Source organism: Phascolarctos cinereus, unplaced genomic scaffold, assembly GCF_003287225.1.
Source record: "Phascolarctos cinereus isolate Bilbo 61053 unplaced genomic scaffold, phaCin_HiC Scaffold_3;HRSCAF=262, whole genome shotgun sequence".
Taxonomy (NCBI): domain Eukaryota; kingdom Metazoa; phylum Chordata; class Mammalia; order Diprotodontia; family Phascolarctidae; genus Phascolarctos; species Phascolarctos cinereus.
This window is the reverse complement of record NW_027555736.1, coordinates 123671610-123684140: the sequence shown is the minus strand read 5'-3', so window position 1 is coordinate 123684140 and position 12531 is coordinate 123671610. Positions and strand designations below refer to the sequence as shown.

Genomic DNA, 12531 nt, shown 5'->3' with positions numbered 1-12531 from the left:
TCCCTCTGCTCAGTTCCTGCATCTAAGACTTATGGAACAGCCTCTCATTATAATTATAAGCAGTCATTCCTGAATAATAGCCTCTGTGTTCTCCAAAACACAGGTACTAAAATACATAGATTATTTTTACACTACAGATAAGAAAACTCAAATTCCTGACCAAATTACTGAAAATTTTCTACTCTCCTAATCGTGATGATTCTGATAGCAGAGAACTCAAACTATATCTGTACTGAGTTAAATTTTCAAATCTTTAAAATTATATTTTGCTCATTTAAAAAAATACTCTTGACCAAATGGAAACTTTTTAAAAAATAGAATGGAATTGGAAGGAATTATGGGGATATAGATGTTAGCAGAGGGTGTCTCAGGAGGCATTTGGTTCAGTCTGCTTATTGGTTTGCTTTTTTTTCCCCAGATAAACAAATAAAAACTTGGGGAGGCTGAGTGATTTGCCCACAGTCACATGGAGAGTAGCAGAGCTGGTATTTGAACTTCTATCCTTCCACTGCAGAGTCAACCCATTCTTTCCTTTGCACTGCTGCCTCTGAGCCCACTTTTGCGGTTGATTTCAGAGGCCATCTACTTCATCCACTCTTGCTTGAATAATAATCTCCTCTGTATCCTACTCAGCAAGTGGCCATCCAGCCTTTTCTTGAAGACCTGAAGTGAGGAGGGAAACCTTTACCCGTGGAAAGCAGCTCACTCTACTTTTGGATCACTTGAATTTAATAAGTTTTTTTTAATATCAGTTCTAAATTTGCACCATTTCAGCTTTTATTTATTGTACCTTCCTAAGTTCTGTGGTTTTTGGGCCAAACAGTGCATGTCTATTCATTCTTCTAGTTGACAGACCTTCGAAGGTCTTACATCCCCTCTAACTCTCAGACTGCCTACACACACACATCTGATGGAGATGGCTTTGCATTGTTGCCAGCTGTGATGCAGAGCAAAGCTAAAGCAAAACCAAGATGCTAGAGATACCTCTGCCTACTGTTTTCATCTCCACACTCCCTAACTTCTCAAGAGTTTTTCTCATTTTCTTTTAGGTGGAAAATTTAAAATTTTTACTTAAAATTTAAATTTAAAATAAAATTTAAAACTTTTACTTATAAAAAGACCTTTTACTTTTAAATCAGTCATGAGGTATAGTTTTCATCTGGCTGAAATGATTGCTTCAAAACTACAAGTTCTTTTCTTTTGGCCTCATACTCTGAATCAGAACAAAATTAAAAGTATCATCATTGATTATAAAACAGTACATTCACTAATGTAGGCTGTTCCTTATCACAATAGCAGATTAAACAAAATTGAACTCTTGGACAAAAATATATTTAGTTTATTATAACTCACCTAATTATTCCTTAAGCTTTTTATATGAACTTTTAGGACTTCAGTATAAGGTTAATGAGTAATAGATTTTAGTAATATTTTTAAAAAACATCTCAGTTTTAATGCTTTGTTTTCTTTATAGCTTCTGAAATATACAAGGCAGTCTTTGCAGGGCATCTGTATCATGTGTTACTGTACTGTTTATTTTATAAAGAGAAAAAATACATGTATTTTAATTTAATTTTATATATTATATTTTATATATTATATACATGTATGCATATATAATTTATTATTTTATACTGAGGGAAAAATACAGAAAGAAATTTTATTTTATATATTATATACATATATAATTTATTATTTTATACTGAGGGAAAAATACAGAAGGAAAATAGTTCCAGCATGCTGATGACTTATTCAGTCATTCAGTGATGAGAAGACCTGGAAATAATGACTAGGGCAGGGCTGAAGACCCAATTCCTAGCCTGAGTGTGTTAGCATCCTTATTGAGATTAGTGAATAACTTGAAAATAATTAAATTTCCTAGTACTAAAGTTTATTTGTGTCAGTTAGAAGGTAGTAGTTTCTGTTATGCTTTATTGGTTCTGACTTCTGTCACTTATTTTATTATGGGAACTGCATATGGGATGGGGACAATCCAGGTGTTGCCGCAGGACCCTGAATTTTGAAACTCCTGATGGCATTTGCAGTCATGCTGCAGTTCAGCAGCATCTTCAGCACCTAGTTAGCAAAAATAATCAAGTTGAAACCTAATGCAGTTTGTAGCACTTATGGAGGCTTCTTCAGTTACGGCTCTTTGAGTGCTGAAGCAATTATTACTTATAATTATTTCCTCTTACAACTGCTTTGCTAGTGAACCAGGTTTATATGTGCAATAGGATTTCTAGTAGTACATCAATGGTGTTTAAATTGCGGTAGTCCTTCAGCTTCTTTTAGGCTTAAGGGGCTATTTTATGAAGGCTGCTAAAGATCAGTGATGTAGCATATCATTTAGGAGGAGGATAGGCAGGTTGTTGGGTTTGGTTCTGTTACCAGGAGTTGTTTTTCATTATAGAACCTGAATGAAGAAGAGGAAAAACAATTCACAGTTCAGAAGTTTTATGTAGCCATTGCCTTTATTACTTCACACCATCTCACTCATCTTCATTGTCAGAAAACCAGTTTAAGATTGTAATCTTATTTTATCCACATAGAAAATTGAGTGCTGTCCTTTGAGTTTTGGATAAGTTCATAAGCTTTTTTAGTGTGTTTAATGGCTAACTTTTTCAGTTAAGTTACCTTGTGGCTATTAAGGTAGACATACTTAAACTTCATCTGTGTGGTTCACCTAACGAGATGACCCTATTCACTTTAGGGGCTGGTATTCTCTATATGAAAGTGAGTAGTGTCTGATTCTTTCTTATAAATTCTCTTTAATCTTAAATATTATAAACATACTAATTCCTTTGGGCATCTTCACAGATTTCTCCTGCTTGTGATGTGACAATGTGAATGCTTCAGTAGTTGAAGCAATTTTTTCCCCCTCCTATAAAATTACATTCTTTCATCTGTGCAGCCGTTGCAAGTCTGAACAGGACTTCAAAAGCTCATTAAAAAACCAGCAGGCATGATGTGTTGTACTTTTAAATCAAACAAGTGCTTGGTGGCTAGGGGAAACATTCAGGTTCTTTCTGTTTTTATTTCAGTTGGTAGCAGGTAGGTACATTAATACCCTAAGCTTGGAGTCCACTCCTGAATTTCCTTCACTTTATTTCATCTGAGTTTAATAATAATAATGATGATGATGATGATGATGATAGCAGCTAGCATTTATATAATACTGTAGGGTTTGCAAAGTGCTTTCCCAAATATTATCTCATGTGATCCTTACAACAGTTCTGGGAGTTGGAGAGGCTGTGAGGAAACTGAGGCTAAGCTAGGTTAAATGACTTGTCCAGGGTTATGCAGCTAATAAGTGTCAGATGCTGGATTTGAACTTCAGTCTTCATGATATCAAGACCAGCTCTTTGTTCTCTGTGCTAACTAGCTGCCTTATTTATTTTAAACATAGTTTTACAGTAGAGATTTTAGCAATAGGTAAATAGCCTATCAGGTGCAAAAGAATTAGAAGAATAGGATGGGTGAAGTCATTCAGTAGGCAAGGAAATCCATGATAAAGCAGAGTGAGAGGGAGCACTGAGAAAAGAGATTTTTATTATAAGGGATGAAGCTCAGTGCTGAAATGACAGAGTCTCAAGGAAGCTCTCCAGAAGAGTACAAGCTGTCATTATGGAATTCAGAGGTTGTACAACTGGTCCACAAATAAATATGATAAAGACAAAGTACTTAAGAATATTTAAGGAGAGTGGCATTCATTTTACTTAAGTAGGCTCTGAAAAGATTTCTTGCAAGAGGTGGTACCCAATTAGGGCCTTGAACGAAGAGAATTTCAGTAAGTCTAATGGTTGAAGAAGGAGAGGGAGGGAAGAATAAAATGATAGAATAGTAACTAGTTCATTTAACAGGAACATTGAGCACATAATAATGTCAACTCACTTAACACCTTAAAGTTTTAAAAGTGCTTTTCTCTCAACAACCTTGTGAAGGAAGAAGTGTAGGCATATTATCCCCATTATACAGATGAGGAAACTGAGGCTGATAGTGGTAGAATTACTTGCTCACTTATTCATCTAGTATTTCAGTTGACGCTTGAATCCAAGTCTTCCTGCCTTCTTGGTGAGTTCTCTACAAATTATCTGGAGCTGCTTCTCTTTTAATACCTTAAATTAGGCAAATGATACAAATTGCTTATGTTACTAGTACTCAGATCCCTTCTCCTTTGAAAGATTTTATGTTCTTGCATCAAATACTTGGATATTTTTGAACGACTTCTTGTGAAAAACCCGAAACCTAGCCTCAGTGGGTAATATTGAAAAGGGAACAGCAGCCTTTCCCTCTCTCTACCTTTGGAGTACCTTAGGATTCCACTAGAGAAGAACATTCAGAACCTCAGAATAACTCACTCACCAGCTAAAAATCGGGTTGACATGTCTGTGAAGCACTTTGAAAGTTGTGTTACCATGTAGAGACATACCCTAATCAATATTGTTCAAAACCCAGACACTTTGCAGTTATGTTCTTAATAACTGAATCACCATGCCAGCACGGTAAGTCCTGTTCCCAGTTTGCGCAACCTTTGCTTCTTTTGGTTGAGCTTTGATCCCACAGACCTACAGCTTTTCCAGCAAATAGAATCTTGGTATCCTAGGATTTAAACTGGAAGGGATCGTCTAGACCAACTACTTTCTTTTTACAGATGTGTTTTCCTAGAGCACTTTGATGTTCTTTGTCCCTTTCATTCCTCACCTTGTATTATACTTACTTAACTTGTGTACTGGTCATTTCGTGTCTCATCTCTCCAGTAGAATATAAGTTTCTTGCAAGCAAGGAGTTTTATTCTTTTGTTCTTTTGTCTTTCTTCTTCCCTTTCCCCTCATTGTACCAGTCTTTCTCTAAGTTTATAAGGAAAAAAAGTATCAAAATCCTCTTCAGATTTAAGGTGTTAAACTTGACTCCATTCAATTGTATTTGTTTTAGGATTTTTTTGTCAATAAACATTTTATTCTAATTTACCTTTTTTGTTATCCATTTCAGTGTTCTGGGTCATGAAACTTAATCCACAACAAGCTCCGTTATATGTAAGTGAAACAAAACAGTTTTCTTTTAATTTTGTATGATTTATAGAGTTGAGTGCTTTTAATTTCATACAGAGAAACATTTCAATTAGTAATTAATATTTTAAAATAATTATTTTATAGTATATAAAGTTCTTATTGGTCATTAAGTATTTAAATTTGTATTTTTTACCATCTACACAAATAATATGACTCAAATTCAACTAAAATTCAACGGGAATAAATCGGGTACTCCATAAATAGGTCTGCCTTAATATATCTAGGGCCCACTGGAGCTTATCTCTGGGGGTACCAGAAATACATATGTTAAACAATTGAATAACATTGTGAAGGTGCTGTTGGTCTGGTAGTCACGCCCTGTTCTTTTGCTGCTGTATTTCTGTAAAAAAGCAGAATTCCTCCCCACTTGCTTGTTTATGGTTATTGTCAAAGTAAAGTGATATTTCACCACTAGATGGTGTGACAATATTGGTAAGAGTTGGGCAGAAGCTAACAAGGTCAAGACAGGGAAAGCTAAAATGTATATTTTTCTTTTTTTTTTGCTATTAGATTAGTGAAATTCAAGGTGGTGAGAGTGAGTGCTATCACTGGTGAAATATAAGATTGAGTTGCACAGGCATTCCCCATGAAGGGTGAGCCAAGGGGAATTTGAAGTGAGTCAAAAATGCTCTCAGGGAGGATTTAGATGAGAAAAGGAGGAAGAACATTCCAGGCAAAAGGAACAACATTGCAAAGTGAATAAGCGTAGTAGGAATATGGAACATGGCAAGGATGTGTTTTGTCTGGAATGAAAGCTTTATGGTAAGGAAACATAGATGTTAAGAATGGATAAGGATGAGTTATGTGTTGACACATTTTAAATTCAAGGCAGAGAAATCTGGGCTAATTGTATAGGTAGTGGGAAGTTATTGAAGATTTTCACTTGATGAATTACTTAATGAAAATGATGTTTTTAGCAATGTAAAAGGTGATTTAGAGAGAGTGACTAGAATCAGGAGCCAGTTAGGAAACTACTGGAATAGTCCAGATGTTATGGATTCATAGAATTTTAGGATTAGAAGAGTCCTTAGAGATCATGTAGAGTGGTCATCTTATACTACAAACAAGGAAATTGAAGCCTGAGAACACTTTGCCAATATCTTATAACTAATTAACAGTAGAGTTCCAACTCATTGATTGCTAGTCATGAAATTACATTTAATGTGTTTAAAAGCTTTAGTAAATTTTCTTCTTAAACGTTTTGTTCTGGTTGAGATACAATTACATTAGAAATTGGTTCTGAAGAGCTCTTTAAGTAAAGCGTTATATATGAGTTGGTTGCTGAGGGGCAAAATATCTACTGGAAAGGTTGGTTTAGAAAATATCTCCTTTCTGATTGGACAGAGACATCTATTTGACCAAAAACTTTAACTTTTGCTGCATATGTGGGGGGGGGGAGAGGAAGCAAAATTGTAGGAAAGATAGAAATTTTCTGTAAAATAGGAGCTATTACTGTAATTATTTAAGAATAGAGAGGGAATATTCTCATTACAGGAGGAAAGCTTCTGGCAGATGAAATAGAGACCTAGGAGACATGTTTGGTGGGAGTTTTTGAAAGTTGGAGCCACAAACTTAAACATAAACTGATGATAATGTTATGTGATAAAGGACCATGTTGATGGAAAGGACCACAGTAGTCACATGTAGCAATTGAAATGAAAGATGGAAGGTGTGGATCCAAAGGCAAGAGACTTTTTGTTTTCTTTTGTAAAAAGCTTATGAAAATATTGGTGAAAGAAAACCTTTTTATTTACCTGCATGGGGCCCTGAAATAGCTGAATTTCAATGTGTACCTAATGAGAAATGGTTAGATTTTGTCTGGAAGTTTGTCTTAAAAATTGGACTTTTTGTTTGAGCTAGATGAGGAGAGAGTTTGCCACAACTACCATGCATTTTTCACTGCAGAGGTTTTGTAAAACACAACCATCAATACAACTACAGTATGGGAAGCAACATTTTTGGCTCAGACAATAAAATTTAAGAAAAGAGATCAGTTGCTGTTTGGGTGTCTCGGCTCTGAACTTTTTTTTAAATTCAGTTTTATTTTCTGTTCTGAATTCTTTCCCTCTTACTTTTCCCTTGACTCTTATTGAGAAAGCATGAAAAACAAAACCCATTACAAATATGTATAGTCAAGCAGAACAAATTCTCTCATTAACCATATCCAAAAGAGAAAAAAAAGCCTAAATCTGCCCTCTGAGTCCATTACTTCTCTCTGGAAGTAGGAAGTGTGTTTCATCATAAATTTTTTGAAATTGTGGTTTTCCATTATGTGCTCAGAGTTCCTAAGGCTTTCATAGTTGTTTGTCTTTACAGTATTATTATCATTGTATAAATTGTCCTCCTGGTTCTGCTTATTTCACCTTACATCTGCTCATGCAAGTCTTCCCAGGTTTCTCTGAAAGCATCCCCTTCATCATTTGTTATAGTGCAATAGTATTCTATCACATTCATATATCATAATTTTTCAGTCATTTCCCAATTCTTTTCTACCACCAAAGGAACTGCTAAAAATATTTTGTATGTATGGGTCCTTTCCCTCTTTCTTTGATGTCTTTGGGGCATAGACCTATCAGTAGTATCACTGAGTGAGAGTATTCGCAGTTAAATAGCTTTTTGGGCATAGTTCCAGTTTGCTTTCCAAAATTGCTGAATCAGTTCACAATTCCAGTACATTAATGTACCTGATTTCCTAGCAGGTGTCATTCTAATTTTTTTGTTGCCTTTGCATATCTGATGGGTATAAGTTGGCACCTCAGAGTTGTTTTAATTTGTATTTGTTTAATTATTTAGAGCATATGATTGTTGACAGGTTGGATTTCTTCCTCTGAAACCTTCCTATTCATTTCCTTGACCTTTTGTTATTTGGAGAATAGCTCTTAACCTTATAAATTTGACTCAGTTCTCTGTGTCATAGTCATTTTAAAGGAGGAATAAGTAGGACTTAATGATGGATCACATATAAGGAGTGGTAGAAAAGGACATATCAAAGATGATAACATCCCAGCCACTTCTACAGTGCCTGATTTCCACTCTAACCATCACCTTGCCTCAGACCCTTGAACTTCTTCCCTTGAACTTTGGTCTCTGATAGGTGAACTTTCACCTTACACTGCCTGGATCAGGCCCCCAGGACATTTCCTCATCATTTACATACTTTACTCTCTCCTCCCCTCCCCCTGTTCTTGCTTCTCCTTATTTGTTGTCTTCACCCCTTAGAATGTAAGCTCCTCAAAGTCAGGGACTGTTTTGCTTGCTTATATTTGTGTCCTTAGTGCCTGGCACAGTATCTGGAGTATAGTAAGTGCCTAATAAATTAGGCTGTCTGTCTGTCTGTCTGTCTATCTATCTGTCTGTCTATCTATCTATCTATCTATCTATCTATCTATCTATCTATCTATCTATCTATCTATCTATCTATCTCTTTAGGAGATGGGAAACATCTGAGGCAGGGAGCGTGGAGATGGGAAGACAAAGGAAAAGACAAAGTCAGTATTTGCTCTCCAAATAGAAAAGCAGTTGATGATTGGCCTGAAAAGAACTCAGCAAACTCAGCAAGTGATAGAGCTGCATATGAAATGTCGGGAGAGGCATACAATGCCAGATTACCTTGAGCCCAAGTCCGGAGGAGGGTATCCAGGATGGTCTTGTGAGAGGCCCCAGTTTTAGGTATCACTAGGTTGAGCTTTTGACAGTTTAAAAGGTGAGACTCCTGGGTTGGTGGTCATTTAGTCACTGAGTTGGATCTGGGCCACTCAGGGATTTCGAAGAGGACTGAATGTCTTATAGGAAGGGTTAGAATCTCATTTAGCTGGGACTGGTTGGTCTTCTACCTGCTGTGCCTCAGGAAAGGGGGTGCCAATCAGAGAGGTTGAATCAGAGATGATTGTTTCTCGTCTGCTCGGTTTCAGAAACGGGAGGGATGGTGCCAGGTAGGAGAAAGTTTGAAAATGTTTAGGGCAGACAGAGACTGTCTGAGAAAGACTAGGCCAGGAAAACCTGTTTTCCCAGACTGTAACAGTTGCAGAAATAGGAGGGATTTCAGAAGGAGATGCTGAATATGGTTTAGAGAGGTTAACTTGCAGGTGATGATGTAATGTTTTTAAGAAATTATTTTTGTTACCTTTTGTTCTCATATGTCCTTCATTTCACAATGTATACCTCTACTCAGAGAGCCATCCTTGTAATACTATAAAAAGGAAAGAAGTTTAAAAAAAAGCAATTCAGCAAAACTAACCAGTATGTTAATGAATATGTGACAGCATATGAAGGGTTCTACCGATGGTGTTAAATTCAAAGGGAAATGTTTAATGTGTATTTGAGTGTAAGGCCTTGGGCTTAGGGAAGAGGACAGAGCTTTAGGAGTCAAAGAGATCTTTGGGTGTCATCTGCATGTGAAGCTGTAAGCCAGGATGAGTTCTCTGAGAGGAAAGATATAGAAAGAAAAGGACAAAGGGGAAAAAATGTTAGTAGGAAGAATCAGGGAAAAACACAAAGGAGAAGTGGTTGAGGACATTGAAGGAGAAATAGGAAAAGATTCTGGTGTTTGATATATATGTATGTGTTTTCCTGGGAGAGTTTTTTGTTTTTGTTTTTTTCTTTGTGATGAACTTGTGTATTCTTTGAAATAAAAGTAGCAGCTAATTTTTCTGTAGTCATGTTAATTTGTTGTGTTTGTATGTTGGGAATGGCCACTGGAGAAAAAATGTGGAGTTATCTTTACTCTGAGACCTTCCTGCTCCTTGACTTGCTTAGAGTAGATCTGATTCCTTACATTGTTAATGATATCTTCCTATGGACCTTTGAGCTAGAGATCATCTGGCTTCAAAGGGTGAGAACCAGAACTGTTTTTTGTTTGTTTTTTTTTAGATGCAGGTATGTTGGACTATCTATTGCATGGGAGAAAAAAATAGTCCCTTTCAGTTGCCCTTTCAACCTAAAATAGGATGAAACTTGAAACTGCTGTAACTCCAAAGGAAATTCTTTGCAGTGAGGTGCAGTTTTCTTTAGGTCAGCTGACTTGAGTCCATTAAGCTCCTGATCAAAGCAGAAAGTGATTAAAAAGGTTCTCTAAGCTAAGATAGCTTATTGTTGTGGCATCTCTTGGGGGCAAAAATGCACCCATTGTCAATATTTGTTATTACTTCATTTAAGTTTCTAATAATCATACATTTACCACTACGCAGTTTTTGTTCATAATATCTCCTCACCCAGATGACTTCCCTAAAGATTAAGCTTTGACATACGAATTTTAGGGAAAACAAAACTCATAGATAATGTGTATGCTTCCAGCTGGGCATGTAAATATTACCAGTGCTATTTAAATTGAGAATATTAACGAGGATGATTGTCATAATAATGTTTATCATCTGGGAGCTTCCATCATCACATTTTCCAAATATTTATTAGGTACTTTGAAAAGCCCCATAATATCCTTTTGAGTTAGGTAAAGGTATTGTGTATAATCCTCCTTTTGGAGATATTCCCAGAGAGATAAATACTTAGCCATTCAGTCAGTGAGAAGGTGAGCTAGAAATAGAGGCTGGTTCTCTTGAATCTAGTATTGTTAGCTCCCATCTCAGTGTAACACATAGCCTGCACCTCAGGAAATCACATGACTCCTGATATTTTTATTTACTTAGTACTTACTTCTTTTGACTTTCAAGCTTCATGCAATTCAGATGAAAGCATGACCTTAAAAAAAGAGACCTGCCTGATAGGTTAAAGAGCTAGGCCAGGAAAGGAAAGGATGTTATTTTAAAAACAAAATGCCACCCACAGGCCTAGCAACCTGACACTTAGCAACAGTAAATAAATCCTCCCACAGACTGACAGCTGACAAGGAAGTTGTTTTCAGTCTTCCTACTAGGAGGAAGATGGTGTAAAAGGTACAAGCCCCTCAAGCTTTTGGAATTGTATCAAGCAACAGCTGTCAGTCTAAACTTTGGGAATTGCAGTGGGATGGGAGGGAGGATGTTAAATGGAGAGATGGCTTGATTAAAGCAGTAGGAGCCCCTATGAAATTCGTAAACCTAGATGAGTCACTTAACACTATCCTTGCCTTTCTCTCCTTTTTTGTAAAACAGTAGCATCTGTATCACTTCACATGAGTGCTGTACAGATAAGGGACAGAATGTGCATAGGGCCATCAGTATCTTGGAGAAAAGATAGGGTTACTATTTAAGGTTCCACATAAGTGAGAAAGGAGGTATCTTTTCTGTTGCAAATCTGATAATAGCTTTCTTTACTAACCAAATTCATCTTGTGTGTACCTCATTTTTGCACTTATACTTTATTATGTATAAGCCAGTCATCTTTTTAGACCACTTATTTGACCCAGATTAGCGACACTTAGAGTGTATCTGTTTGAGCTGAATGCAGTTCTTTCTAGTCTTCTTATACTGGATTCACCCCTTGTACTCTGGGACCCTGTGATCCAGTGATATTAGCCTCCCTCCTGTTCCTCAACACGATACATCATCTTCAAATTGAGTATTTTCGCTGCCTGAAATTCTCTCCCTACTGGCTTCCCTGGACTCATTCCTTCAAGCCCCAGCTAAAACCACACCTTCTAGAAGCAGCCTTTCCCAGTCCCCCATGCTTGCTTTGCCTTCCTTCTGTTGATTATTTACAACTTACCCTCATGTATGTGTGTGTGTGTGTGTGTATATCTATATCTATCTATATCTATATCAGTATATCTATATCTATATCAGTATATCTATATCTATATATATCTTGTTTGTGTGTAGTTGTTCACTTGTCTGCCCCCATTAGACTGAACTTGAAACCAGGGACTCATTTGCCTTTTGTTTGTAGCCTTAGCTACATGATAGGTGATTAATAAATGTTTCCTGATTGACTGTGAATCTAATTGGATCACAGGATTCTAGATTTTGACATCTAATGTCTTTATTACAGATGAGAAATTAGGTCCCAGAGAGGTCATAAGATGTTCAGGGTTACATAAGGTAGGGTCAGATCTGAAACCTGCGTCTTGGTATGAGCACTGGTACTGGTACGTAGATCAGAGGATCAGGGTTCAAGTCCTAACTTTGATGCTTATTATCCATTTGATTGTGAGCCCCCCACTCAGCCTACCTCAGCCTCAGTTTCCTTTATGAAATGAGAGAGTTGGATTAGAAGACCTCTGAGGTCACTTCTAACTCCAAATATGTGACCTTAAGGTCATTTCTCTTTCTGTAGGTCTTAAAAACCTACAGTATCTGAATTAGATCATTTTTATAATTAATAAATAGTATCTCACAGTGGTCTTATATAGTTAGCTTTTGGTTAACATTGAGAGTTAACTCTGTAGCCTTGTAACTACAAATTCCACAGATTTAGTTAAATTGGATTGGAGGGTCTCCAAAATTAACACACGTAGAAGAATATTACTGTAATACACAAAAGAGAAGAGAAAGGTATTTCTTAGATTGTTTTCTGTAATAGCAAAACTATA

General features: G+C 36.5%; 1 protein-coding gene across 10 annotated transcripts in view; it reads left to right on the top strand.

Moving 5' to 3' along the window:
* AKAP13 (A-kinase anchoring protein 13) overlaps positions 1 to 12531 on the top strand; it is a 388825-nt gene that overhangs the window by 115518 nt on the left and 260776 nt on the right. For all 10 annotated transcript variants that reach the window (XR_002320358.2, XM_020964547.2, XM_020964586.2 and 7 more), the window contains exon 2: positions 4990 to 5033. Coding sequence is in view for 9 of the 10 variants with exons in the window: in XM_020964547.2 (XP_020820206.1) it covers positions 5001 to 5033 (33 nt within the window). In the remaining variant the exon portion in view is untranslated. The remainder of the gene's footprint in view (positions 1 to 4989; positions 5034 to 12531) is intronic.